This window comes from Crotalus tigris, unplaced genomic scaffold (genome assembly GCF_016545835.1).
Source record: "Crotalus tigris isolate CLP2741 ecotype Arizona unplaced genomic scaffold, ASM1654583v1 scf7180000017973.899353, whole genome shotgun sequence".
In the NCBI taxonomy this organism is placed as follows: domain Eukaryota; kingdom Metazoa; phylum Chordata; class Lepidosauria; order Squamata; family Viperidae; genus Crotalus; species Crotalus tigris.
Window position 1 is genome coordinate 537466 of NW_024096753.1, and position 13792 is coordinate 551257.

At 33.5% G+C, this 13792-nt stretch overlaps 1 protein-coding gene across 1 annotated transcript in view; it reads right to left on the reverse strand.

Moving 5' to 3' along the window:
* Positions 1-1373: 1373 nt before the first annotated feature.
* The window catches only part of HCN1 (hyperpolarization activated cyclic nucleotide gated potassium channel 1), a 155052-nt gene continuing 142633 nt past the window's right edge, over positions 1374-13792 (reverse strand). The window contains exons 6-8 of the mRNA XM_039345685.1: positions 12685-12925; positions 5524-5688; positions 1374-3544 (exon numbers count right to left, since the gene is read on the reverse strand). Coding sequence (XP_039201619.1) covers positions 2688-3544; positions 5524-5688; positions 12685-12925 — 1263 coding nt within the window. The 3' untranslated portion in view covers positions 1374-2687. The remainder of the gene's footprint in view (positions 3545-5523; positions 5689-12684; positions 12926-13792) is intronic.

The window sequence follows — 13792 nt, forward strand, 5'->3', positions numbered from 1 at the left end:
AAAATAGCAATGCATAGTCTTTATATTACAGAAATGAATGAATTGTTTTGTATACATATATGTATATGTGTGTGTGTATATGTATGTATGTGTGTGTGTGTATGTATATATATATATATATATATATATATATATATATATATATATATATATATATATATATATGAATACACACACATTGTTATATACATAATTTCAGTTTTATACTCTGTACCATTTTAATTAACTTACAAATCTTAGATTTTGCCCATTCTATTATAAAGTCATTAAAAAGTTTTTAATGGTATTACAGAAAGATCATGTATGTTAAGTTTTTGTATAGTACATAAAATAAAATAAACATATGTATAAAAATAGTTAACTACCAACTCCATTATACTCCTATCAAATGTAAACCTTGAACAGTTTTAAAGACCAGAATAAGATCATAATTGTTTGGATAAAATTTATTATCAGTATTAATATATAGTCAGGGATTTAGTGTATTAAAAATAAATGGACTTGATGTTTACCTAGAATACTTTAAATATTATATCCCTTACATGGGATTCATGACCACTCTATTTTAACTGTCAGAAGCATCATATTCATGGAATAAATGACCACATTAACTTGATTTTGAATTGGGAAGTGGAATTCAATAAAATAATATGTACTTTTCACTAATAATTATGCCTAATTCATGTAGGCACTTAAAATAGCATTGGAAGAAAAATATGTTTACAGGCAGCAGTCCAATCTGGTTTTCAGCTGCAGGGCAGAATCCAAAATAGGGAACGAGTGCCTTAAAAAAAAAACTATCATGAGACGTAGGCTCATAAGGTACTCTATTGAACTCTGCTACATACATTACATATTAAAGTAATGTTACATTGTGGATTGGAGAAAATCAGTACATTGTTGGAAAAGGTTTGGGATAACCCATGGTTTATATATTACCAATAGCTACATGACCATTCTCCTGCTTTAATAGCTGCTTCCATTAATGCCTACAAGATAGCCTCAATTGAATTTCATGTCTCTCTCAACGTATGATTATGGACAAGAGTAAACTCTGACACAGGAGTGTCAAAAGAAAAAAAAACCCAATCCAATTTACAATTTCAATCCAATGATTAAGGGAAAATGTCATATAGATATGTTCCATGATGACAACATACCCCTAAGAGCACTGGCAACATGATAGGCCATGAATGAATGGCCCTAAATCAGTACATTGAGCATTTGAAAAATACTCCTTTTGGAGGTATTTGAAGTCATAAGATGACATGACAAAGCAACTGAAAGAAAAGTTTTACAAAACCCCCACATTTGATTACAATCTCCCTTTGTTTTGTGTAGACATTAGAAGTCAAAAAGAAATAAAAATATTAATTTCTGTGTTCAATGCTATATGGTGTAATAGAGTATGTTGTTGTCCAAATTATCACATTATACACTGGAATGTGTGTTTTCCTAACAAACAGGATGCTATAATATACTTCTTTTAAAAAAAAGATTGCTACAATCAACTATAGAATTACAGTGAGGACACAGAACACATATGAAAGACTAATTGAAGCATTGTTAAAACAATTAATTCAATCAATTGAAATAAAATACTTCTAAACTTTAACTCTAGATTCAAAATCAGCATAATAGGAAATGAATTGTGAAAACCATACATTCACATTTATCAATATTCCTTTTCTCCACTTCTTCTAATATTGCTGACTGAATCTTTTAGTTGCATTGAGGACACAAGATATTTCTGGTTCATCTTTTGGTTAGTGTTCTATCCCCCGCTTTCCCCATCTATTATGTCTGAGCATGCATGGAATATTTCTTACAGTGTCCAGGACAAAGAAGAAAAAGATAATAGCGTTGCTGAAATACATATAGCAGGATCAAACATACAAATCTGCATAAAAACACTGCATGTAAAAGTAGCATTTTAGAATGCAAGCTATTGCATTACAATTATATTGTATTTTATATCTTGTAAAAATTTTTAAATGTTTACATTTTGGCATGAGTAGCTGAAACTAAATTTCTAAATAAATACTTTGCAATGATACATCACACAGGAGCTTTTTTTTTGTTATTATTACTTGGGTCTAAAAAGTTATTTACAACAAGATGAGTGAGTCTTCACTATTTACTGTTCTTACTAGTTTTTGTAGATAGTAAAAATTTCATTGACCCTCCAATCTAAGCCTTAACATAAAAGCACCAAAAAAAATAACCTGGACCTCTAAAATAGGAATTATGTTTCAATTATAGTTGACTAAGAAAGGTTAAAAAGCACTGTTTTAGAGGCGCTATTCCAAGCTAGCATGTATTCTATGCAAGCTGTTCTTATTTTCTGGCTTAGCTCCTGGAATTCATAATACTGTCATTTCTTAAAAAATATAGATTCAAATCAGGAAACTTTATATTTTTAACTAAGTTAAAAATAAATATTACAACTGTTTTTAGACTCTGAATTGTTTATAAGAAACAAAGACAAGAGACACCATTTGGATTTCTCTCTATCTTTTCCTTCTGTCTGCCTTTACAATGTACATTCAATTTTGTGGGTTAAGTTTGTCTACAATTTTCTTTTTTTATTGTAGACAGCTGGAAACTATGCAAAATTAAGTTCTAACAGGTGTCCTCGAATAATTTCAGTCTGTTTCAATGCTTTTTCTTTATTCAGTCTACATGAATCACAAGTTTGAAGCAAACCGTGGTTTATCTCCCTCTAGTTCAGTGTTTAAGACTGTGGAAGTATCTCTTTGTAGCCCAGCTGTGGATGGCATTGGTCCTCGTGTTGGTGGAATTGCTCCTGAAGACATCTGTCGGAAGAGGGACACTCTCTGGGGGACTGTGCCTTTGCTCCCACCCTGGATTCCTGTGCTTTGAAGAGCAGACACTGGCTGTGGAATGGAAGCTAAAGATTCTCCCACTGTTGGATGTGGTCTGGTAATTATAGTAGAAACCTCATGGGGCAAAGAAGGCTGTGAGGCTGACAGGGGCCGTACTTCTCTTGTCAGGCTAGCATTGTGAAGAGTTTGTGTACTCTTATGGATATCACTCTCCTGTGACCCACTGGGCATTTGCTGCAGCTGCTGTGGTTGTTGCAGCTGCTGTGGTTGTTGCAGCAGCTGCTGCTGCTGTAGCAGTGACAACTGTGAAGTAGTAGGCGTTGCATACTGAAAAGTTCGGCCAGCTAAAGGACTCTGTACTGATGGACTACAGATCGCAGAAGGGTAGGAGCATGGTGAGAAAACTACACCCTGTTGAGGTGTCTGTGTGCTCGGTGTTGATGAATTCAAGCTCCCATGGGAGAGGTTGGTCATAGCATAGACAGGTGTTGTCTGTGTCCTCATTTGCATTGATGAAGTGGTAGTTGAAGGGCTTGAATTCAAAGCAGGTGTTTGTGAAAAATTTGTTGGCCCAACAGTCTGTACCATCTCTCGGTCATACTTCACTATCTGTTTCAAAATTTCACTCTCCTGATTGTTGAAAACACCAGTATTGAGATCTTTTTGGAATTTCTGGAGTAGAAGTGAATTCTTCTTTCCTTCAGGGAATGAAATTGACATAACAGACCATGCAAGTTAGCAGCTACTCAACACAGGAATACATTTCTGCTTCTCTATGTCTAAAATTCATCTTTGCATCATGGTAATGATAATGTGTAATAATTATAAGAACAAAAGAAAAGCAACAATTCATTTCTAGCTCTATTCTCCATATAAGCTTAATAACCTTCATTTTCAAGAAGAAATTCTTCAAGATCCCATACTGAAGAGCCCTCCTGGCTTGAAAAAGGCCCATCCAGGATACTGTTTCCCACACTGGCTATCAATGTAACTCAATAAAGTATAACATCTGTTCATGAATACTTTTCTACTTATGGATCCAACAGTGTTCAGTGACAAAGAGTTTCTATTTGGCTATCAAGACTAGAAGCAAAATTTGTCAATCCCTTTCTCTTCTCTTTAGCTTCAATTAATTTAATTTGTTTTTTTTTAATTTACTTAAATGTATTAGCCACCCAACTCCAATGGATGTTTTAAGGGGCAGAATTCATAGCTGTGGGGAAAGCATCATACCGATAAGAATATTGTTATTGTATCACTGAGTGATCTTGCTCTCAGTCACAAAAGCTACATACACATTTTTGAATATGGACAATGTTCGTGTGCAATATGCAGAAATATATTGCAAATACCCTCTGTGATAATTTGGTTGCACCCAATGAACTTTAAGAAGACTCTGGAATAATTGACCAAGACCAATGTGAAGAAATACTTGGAGATTTTGCATTTGTAATTGTGTATGTGTGCTTGCTTGTTTGTTAGTTAATATCCAGATATATTCACAAACCAATAATGACATGTTACCAAAGCTGTAAAAAGGCGAGCAAATGGAGTAACTAGATTTTAAATCTTATAGATATTTTTTCTAATTCTTTGTCAAGCTATCCTAAGTTCTCAAATGCTAAACATGTTAAGTAAATTATAAATGCATGTGACCATTTAACATGTTACTTGAAAGCATTCAACACTGGTAATGAATGACCAACAGATTGAGAGGAGTAATCTTTCCAAACGTATGTGAATAATATGAAAATAGAATATATTATGTAACACCTGACTATAATTTCACTAGTATTAAGTGTTACATACAGGACTGTGTTACATATTTAATCCAATGCCCAAAAATAAATGTCCCACTTCAGTAATTGTTTCTTGTAACTAATATTTTCTGCAAAGCCACAATTATAACAATTGAACATAATTTCATATACTTATATGAATTAGTGGCAATCCCTAACCTTGAAATAATCTGAATATAGACTACTGTTCTGTAATATCACAGAGCTAGAAGTATTTAGAAAGGATACATTCAAATAAACTTGATCAATTGATTTGATAAGGGATCATGAAATGGAGACTTGCCTGAAACTGTGTACTGGATCCTGCCTGCTTTGTTGGGATTCCATTTTGTATGGAAATAATGAAGTCTAACTTTATTAGAGATAGAAGCAGGAATTTGTATATATACTTCCTCTTTATCTGGACTGACCCTGATTAGTACTTGGATAAAAGACCACTAAGAATTCTAGAACCATAACTTAGACTGACAAATCAGTATCAGGAAGACAATGGAAAATCTCTTCTCTACTATGGTCAAGAAAATGGCATGAATGTCCCCATATAGTCACCAGAAGTTGAACTTCACTAATGGGTTATCCTTATCTTTCTCTCTCCATTCATACATTGATCTACATACACACATGATGTCCAAACAACAACAACATCATGACCAGAGTCCTTCGGGAGTGGGGCGGCTTATAAATTTTAAAAATAAAATAAAATAAATGATGATAATGATGGTCATGGTGATGATGATAATGATAATGATGATCATGATGATCTCAGATATAGTTATTTATACCCAATCATTCAAACAAATCAAAATGGAAAACTATAGCCTATTAAATTTCTTGACCTTAAAGAGAAAAAAGAGCTTGATAAAAAATTGAATACCCACCTATCCTGTCTAATCTGTCAATGGCCACTGTTTCAAATGCTCGTCTCATCATTGGATATTCTTCCAAAACTTCATTGAAGTTGTCCACAGAGAGAGAATATAGGCGGCAATATGTGTCTGCTCTCACGCTAGCAGTGCGACGGCCCTTAGTCAAAAGGCAGATCTCTGCAAGAGTTAAAAAGAACATACAAGAAGGAATGCAGAGGAAATATGTCAGAGCAAATTCAAATCCAGTTAAAAAAAATTCTTTCCAGTCTATTCAGTGTCACTCTAGGTTTCCTGGGAGTGTTGGGACTACAACGTGGTGACCAGAAATTGCAATTTTAATGTGTAAAAAAGTTTCTAAATTGCTGTGATCAATGTCAAGTCTTAATATATTGAATATTTAAACTGAATGCTTATAATTTATTAAAGCAAAACATTTCCATGGAATTTAACATCTGTATGAAGTATCTCCATACAATCACAGAAGTTTCTAATTTCCCCCATACATACATTTTTAAAAAACAAACAACTTTTAAGATCCAAATGGAGATTTTCCAAGTTTGCTTGACATATTCTGATGCCCTTGAATGTTCAGCTGCTATAATTTTCTACCTTCCCTAAGATCATCTACCCCTCCAAAAATTCTCAATTGTATCTTTACAAAACAAAAACAACAGGAATAACCTGTGGAATAGGTTGGGACAAGAGACATAGACTGGCCCAAGCTCAAGCAATGAATATGCACGACTAAAGACAGACTTAAAGCTTACTTTCTAATTCTGTGTAACACCCCAACAACTATACCATATGATTCTCAAGATTTTTCTGAAATATTAAATACACTAAATATTTAAAGGCATTAAATACACTCTTTAATATTTAAAGGCATGTGAAGATTTTTCCATTTCTTCCATATATAAAATCTAAGTCATGTTGTCTTATTTCTAAATTCTGCTTCTTTTCCTGTGGAATTTTTAAAATAGCTATATTTACATTTCTACCTACCATATAGAAGCACATTAGGTTTTTACTATACCCAGGGTTTTTTTTGTCATAGAATGCCCAGAACAGAGTTCCGGCACCTTTTTTGGATGGAACCTTATAGGGTAGGCAAGGCGGGTTGTATGACATGTGTGAGTTCCGGCACCTTTTTTTTTCTTTTACAAAAAAAGCACTGACTATACTACAATAAGGAGTTTAATTTGCTGCAGTTCCTGATGAGTTTAACCTACACATATTGGGAATTTGCATCTCATTACACACAAGGATCAGGGTTTTTCCATGTGAATGATAAGAACTGGTTTAATATCATCCAAATGCCAAGTTACTTTGGAAGTTTCTGTATCCATGCATGTTTGTATTATTTAATTTTCGACAGTGTTTTCTTTTCTAGTCCAAATAATGTAATAATTAATAGCTAGCAAAGAAATATGAAGCAGGCAAAACATTTTTTATTATTTTTAGTTTCACTTTAGTCATGGTTAGAAAGCAGCTCCATTTTGCTCACTCAAAATTTCATTTCATTAAAACCGAAGGTGATAGAAGGAAATGTGCAAACCTCTTCAACTTTTTTTAAGGTTCCAGATTATGCATACCAGAAAAAGAGCTCAGAGATATTCTTGTGCCATATCAGCAAAAGAATTGTTCACTTTTTGAGAGAAAAACATTCATACACTTTTAAAAATGTGCTTAGCTAATACCCAACAGTTTTTTCATCAAACCTTAATTTGAGATATGAAAAAGGAAGATAATAAAGCATGTTGATAGTAACTGGGAAGATTACTGAGATCTTATGGAAACTGGATTACCAAAATTCAGAAATTACATCACTTCCTTACTATAAAGGCTAGGGTGTCTCAAGTTTTTTTAAAAAATTCTTGTAGCAAAATTCTGCTCTCTGATCCCTTTAAAAGGATCAGCCTTTACAGAAGTCCATTTTTAGTATCTTCAATAACCAGACATAAAAACCAATAACAAGAAGATAAACATTGCCATGGTTTTAGTATCTAACTTCTTTTTTTCCCTTGAGGCTCAAGTAAAAGACAAAAACATAGAGTTATGTTCTGTTTATAATTATGCATCAATAGTATTCATATCTAGAGATTTCTGTAATTACTTGGTCTTTTTGAAAAATTATTCCCTTTATGATTTTTTAAAGGAAGGCTAATTATTGTTGTAATGAGAGCAACCAAGCTAAAGTCACTCCAGAAATACTAAAACACTGTAAGCCAAACTTCACAAAATAGACTTAGGAGTTAAAGTTAAATGGAACAAGCTTGATTAGTGCTTTTCTTAAAATAGATGGCAATTATGAGATGAGGCATTCGGAAAGCAAATAATCACATGCAGTCATTAAACTATTCATGTATGCGAAGATTCAATAAGAAGACATACATATCTGCAGTCTTCTATAATTCACAAATGAAAATTTTATAAAATGAGAACCCAGGAAAAATGCAGGCTCTATCCACGTAAATTATTCAACAGAAAAATCCCAGAAAGATTTAATGGGATTCAAATTTTAGAAAACGTCACAGAATTGCATGATTTCATATGACCAATTTCCCACCATGCAAAATTCTAATTTACTTACTTACCTATTCAACAATCAACAGTACAAATTCCACTGCTTGAGAAGCATCTTTACTTAATCTAAAAGCTCTTTAGGTAAGACTGCTGAACACTAGCTCTAGCAAAATTTTGGGTAAATCTTCTTTCAGTTAAAATAAGTTTAAAAAGTGGCCCTGGTCCATCAGCAGCACGTGATCTGGTCAAGACCAGATTGTGTAGCAGACTTCTCCCTATGTTGATTTCTCATTCACAATTTTTTTAAGAGAAACTATGGACTGAAAGCAAAATTTAACAGAACAGACCATTTTGGATTTGGGGCCAGAGATTGCGACTTGATTTGGAATATATTGGTCTCTGTAATCTGTAATCCAGTACTATATACTCTATCTATTAGAAGATTTTTCAGATAATGACCTTGTTAAAGACCTTGATTTCAGATTATTCATCTGAAATACTTTTTTTGAATAGAGATGGCTGATATGTAACTTTATTTTTAACTCTCAATTAATACAACTTGATGGTGAACTGCAATTCTTTTCTAAATCAGATTATGAAGAGAGAAAAGACACCATATTTTATTTTACACCTGTCTCCTAAAGACCAAGATGCTTGTGTGCTTTCCTGATCCCAAAGACATACAGATAATTTAAGTGAAATGATGAAACCATCATAGATCAGAAGAAAAATTAGATTCCTTCATTTAAAATCATCTCTATTCAATGAAAGGAGATTTCATAATCCGTGCTGCCACAAAATACATTCATACAGCTGAGGCCAGAAAGAGACACTGTGGCTCCCATTAATATTCTTTAGTATCTACCAGGCTCAGTGCTTGTTCTAAGTTCTTAAAATATATATTTGTATTAAAAAATAAACAAGAACCTACCATGTTGCAATGTAAAGAACTAGGTTTGAGTGTTCAGTTTACATAAATGAATATACCAGGCTTGCAAAAATCCTATCTGAATGGTAAATAACCTTTTTGGGTGAATATAGTTTATTTTGGTAAATGAATATAGTTTGACTGGCCATGCTCACCATGGCAATTATTTTGCAATTAACCAAAACTCTCCCAGCAACCATTTTGTAAGAATGTCCCCAACCTGCTCTCAGAATTTCAATGTGTCCCTAAGAGGCTGTCTAGTCTGGAACTAGACCAGACTCAGTCAATTGAGATAAGGAGAAATGAGCTAAAAGTTTAATTAGAGTGTAAGGACAATGTAAGGGGCCATTGCATTAAAATTTGCTTTACATTCTAAGGACCCATATCCTTTTCATATAAGATTTGAAATATCAGGGTCAGATTCTAAACAAATCCTAAATTTGTTACAGTTTAATTGACTGCATTTTAAGTTGAATACATCTTTGATATGATTATTCCCCATGGACGTAATAATGTCCCCCTTTTGACAGATAAAAATCACAAGTTGTAGCATATTTGTGAGTGGGGGTGGTCCAGATGTCTGTTCTAATGTTTAGGGGGCCTGTTTCCTCAATATAAGGTAATAATATGAGTTGCATCACTCTTTCAATTTGTCCTTGACTCCAGAAATCTTACTGTTAAATAATTGCACATTATATCCCTGAAAAACTGTTTTGAGATTGGTTCCACTCTATGTAAAGCACATTTAATTGAATTTGCTACACAAATTTGAACCAGTAATCTGAACCAGTTATGAGAATTCCTCCTTCATTTCCAATTGCTGTTGCTTTTCCAAGCTGAAATAAAAAAAAATGTTCACTCTTGGAGCAACATAATGCCTAGTTGGCAATGCAACAATGATCCAATTGTTGCCAGATAATTGTCCACATAAAACTACACCTCACGATGTAATTAGTTATCATGCAATGTCACATCAATATTTGATTAAAAACAGAAAATAAATGTTCAGTGAAGAAACATGAAGTCATTTCAAGGGAATGATCTGCCAAATCTTCTGAGCCTTGGCAGATCTGTATTTCCCTGATCTGCTGATGATTGGCATCAAGCCTCCAAAGTAATAAAATTTCCATTCTTCACTTTGAATGGGAAATGGATGTTGAAATAATTTTATGAGCAAGTAGCAACATTCTAGGAGTATCCCTTTCACATCCAATTAAACTTTTACTTTTAACTTTTCATTGATCGAATTAAATGGGGAATAATCATATCAAAAGTATATTCAACTTAAAAATGTAGTCCATTAAATTGTAATAAATTTAGGATTTTTTAGAAGCTAACCCTGTTATTTCAAATCTCATCTGAAAAGTATATGGGGACCTTAGAATGTAAAGCAATTTTTAGTGCACTGCTAATGCACTAATCCCAGGTTTTTTTTAAGTAAGGTGGCTAGCTGGATTTGATTTCCCTTTGTGATGTTTCTAAAATAAATTCAAATAATCAGTACAAATTCTACAGGAATATTCTAAATTACAAGCAAGTAAGCCTATAAAAAATACTGAAGAACTTGACTATTGGACACAGATCACAAGCTTTTACTACAGATCTGGACAAAAGTTGTCTACACTCCAACATTCCATTTTTGTAGAAAGTTAATAAAGCTAGGTTGTAATTTCAGAGAGTTCTAGAGGAAGCACCTTAACTGGATGGTTTTCAGTCAGATTTCAGGTTCCATTTTTGAATGGAGATTATATTGATTGCAACTGATGACTTCTAGGGGACCTGGGATTGGAGTATTGAGTATCCTTGTTCTTCTTGATTTCTTGAGGTTTTTCTATATCAACAATCATGCTATTCTTTTTGCCTGATTGCAGAAATTGGGAATGGAGAGTATAGTATTCTGATGGTTCTATAGCTGGTTCCAGGCAGTGTTGATAGAAGGGAAGAGATTAAGAGTCTGTGAGTTTCCTTCTTCCAACATAGAGTAGAAACTGCTCAACCATCTAAATTTCCATGGGTAACATTTATCATTTTAAAATGTTAGAGAAATCATTGTGAAAGGTTAAGAAAATAACAGGTATTTTACTGCTTTGTATTTAATTTTTTTTAATTAAGCACCTTATCAAATGAATTATGTTTGTGATGAATGTTATTGATCATTACTTCTAATATCTTGTTATCCATCCAGAATCTCTCTGGCAAGTGGGTAACTTATATGAAATCAGACTGATTCATATGTTATTATGTTAGTTTAGCTATATTTTATAGCCTAAAGTACTCCAAATTGAATCAGGTCTAACTGAGAGTTTTAGAATAAATTGATCTAGAAGTCTGGACTGAGTCAAATCAATCTTCTGAGTGGATTAAAATGTTTGAAACAAACTGGATCCATTTTTCAAACCAATTTGACTACTCAGATTAAGCATGATTTATACATACCACCTTCAGCTATTCTTTTCTGGGTGGGAGAAACACATAGATGTCTCTCTGTATATGTGAGAGAGAATGAACTGAGGTAAAAACAGTCCTATTTGCTCTTTAAACTTTCTCCCCTTCGAGGATGTTTTCTGCTGTAAAAAATGGCCAGGTAAAAGATACATGTGATTACATGTCGTGTACCTATAAATGAAACGGCAGGAAATGTCATAGAAGAATTGCAGGCTGTATCCGAGGCACTCTGTGGTTGTAAAAATAGAATCTATTGCTTGCTTGCTGATAAAAATTGCTATTCAATAGAGTCCCAAATTAATGTGTTTAAAATTACACATCTTTTAGTTAATAAACACAAGAGTATACTCTCAAATAGAAATATCAGGGATTTAAATTAGCAGGAAGTAAATGGTTTTGATAAAGTATAAGCATGAGAGGAATCAAATGTGCTTCCATGGTGTTATTATCACCATTTTTCTTGTACAAGTCCCCATTACTCTAATCTACTCTAATCCTGAAGGTCCTATAACTTCTCAGAGATATTGAGCATATATAGGAGAAATGGAATTGCAGTTTCTTGTTTCACTGACTGAAGCAATTGTTAGTGATATGACTCACTTGAACTCATTGAGAAGCAAAAATATTGCATCATACATTTTGATAGATTAAAATTATTTCTGTGAGATGCTGATAAATTACTCTTTAGTTGGAGGAGAAATGTGCTCACTCTTGTATCATATCCAGGATTAAATTAGGCAGTTGGATATAAGGAAATATGGACATGGGAGTACAGATTCCTCTGCAGTACATGAGATAATGTTGAAAATCATGAAGAAATATATAGCTATTATAGGCTGAATACCACAGAAATAACTTCATGTCAGTTTAAAATTTTTATTGTATACACATGCAAGTCTGTGTCTATCCATATGCTTTTTAATGAGCTTTCAACCAATGGGAAATCAAAAGAATATACATGCTTAGTTTATTTGGTGCTAGGATAGGGACTAATTAGGAGCCAAAACAACACAGTATATGAATGGGAGCTGGGCGGCAGATAATGGCATATGCATGGTCATCGAAAGAGTATATCAAAAACTCCCAGAAAAAGCTGTTTATGATAGTTTTGAATTATTGTTATGTTGCTATCATCGTGCTTTATGGTGAAAGAAAAAGAAGAAATGCCAAATAGACATATGTTAGTGTCTTTATAGTTTTTGTAAACCAATTCATGTTCAAAAAACCTACATTCAGTCTCTGCATTTTTACCAACCCAAAACTTCCATTGTGCTCACCTCCAAAATAGGAGCCATCAGTCAACTTCATCTCTTTACTGGATTTAGTGATAACACCAGCAACCCCATGTTGAATGAAATACATCTTTTTCCCCACAGCCCCTTCTCGGATAATGTAATCTCCAGGTTGAAACACTTCAAACCGCAACTTGCTCAGCATGGCTGTTACAAAATTTGGGTCAGCATTGGCGAACAGAGGCATGGTGGCAACAAGTTTACGACAGTTAAAGTTGACAATCTCCTAAAATGAAAAAAAAAAAAGATAATTGGTATGATGACAAAGGCAGCTTGGTAGAATATAGGAAAGGAAGAAGTGAATTATTATCCTACTCATTGATGATGTGGAGGGAAAAGGGGGAAGAGATGCTGCCTAGGAAAAAAAACCAGACAAGAGAAGCAGGAGCCACCAGTGGTCAGAGAAAGAAATTTAGAAACAACCTACCCCAATTGCTGAGATAGTTAAAAGTGGCAAGTTTGTACCTTCAGCTGTATTGCAAGATTCTGTTAATGTAGCCTTACAATAAAAGTAGAATTAGTTAATCTAGTCATATCTCCTTGTTTGGTTTACCTGGGAAGGCTGACAGGTAAAGAGTCTATCTCTCCAGCCACTAAAGCTCAAAACCTCAATAGAACAAATTTTAGAATAAAAGTGCATTGGAATGTATCTGCATTTTTATAGAATAATGTATAGAATAACTAAGATTGATTATTACAATTTGGATATTTTTCATTTCTTCAACTTTTGTCCCAGGATATAGTCATATAAGACATTTAAAAAGTAATTTTCTATAGCAGGGCTTCTTGGTAACAGAAAATCTGCAATCATTTTCTCCTCCTGTATCAACAAAAATAACTATAAAAAGGATAATTGCTCTAGGATTCAGGAGTCATACTGAACTCCAGCCGTAATAAGTTATTATGAGACAAAGCAAGGGAGGGCCAACAATATGGCCTGGCTTGAACTCCTGGAGGAATAGTAAATTAAAAATATTTAAAAAAGCTTTACTAACCAAGTAAATAAAAGAGACACCACAGCGTAACTCATTTTGGCATTTCCACAATGAACTTCCATGTACAATTTTGTTTCTTGCTTCTATTTTTAAAAATA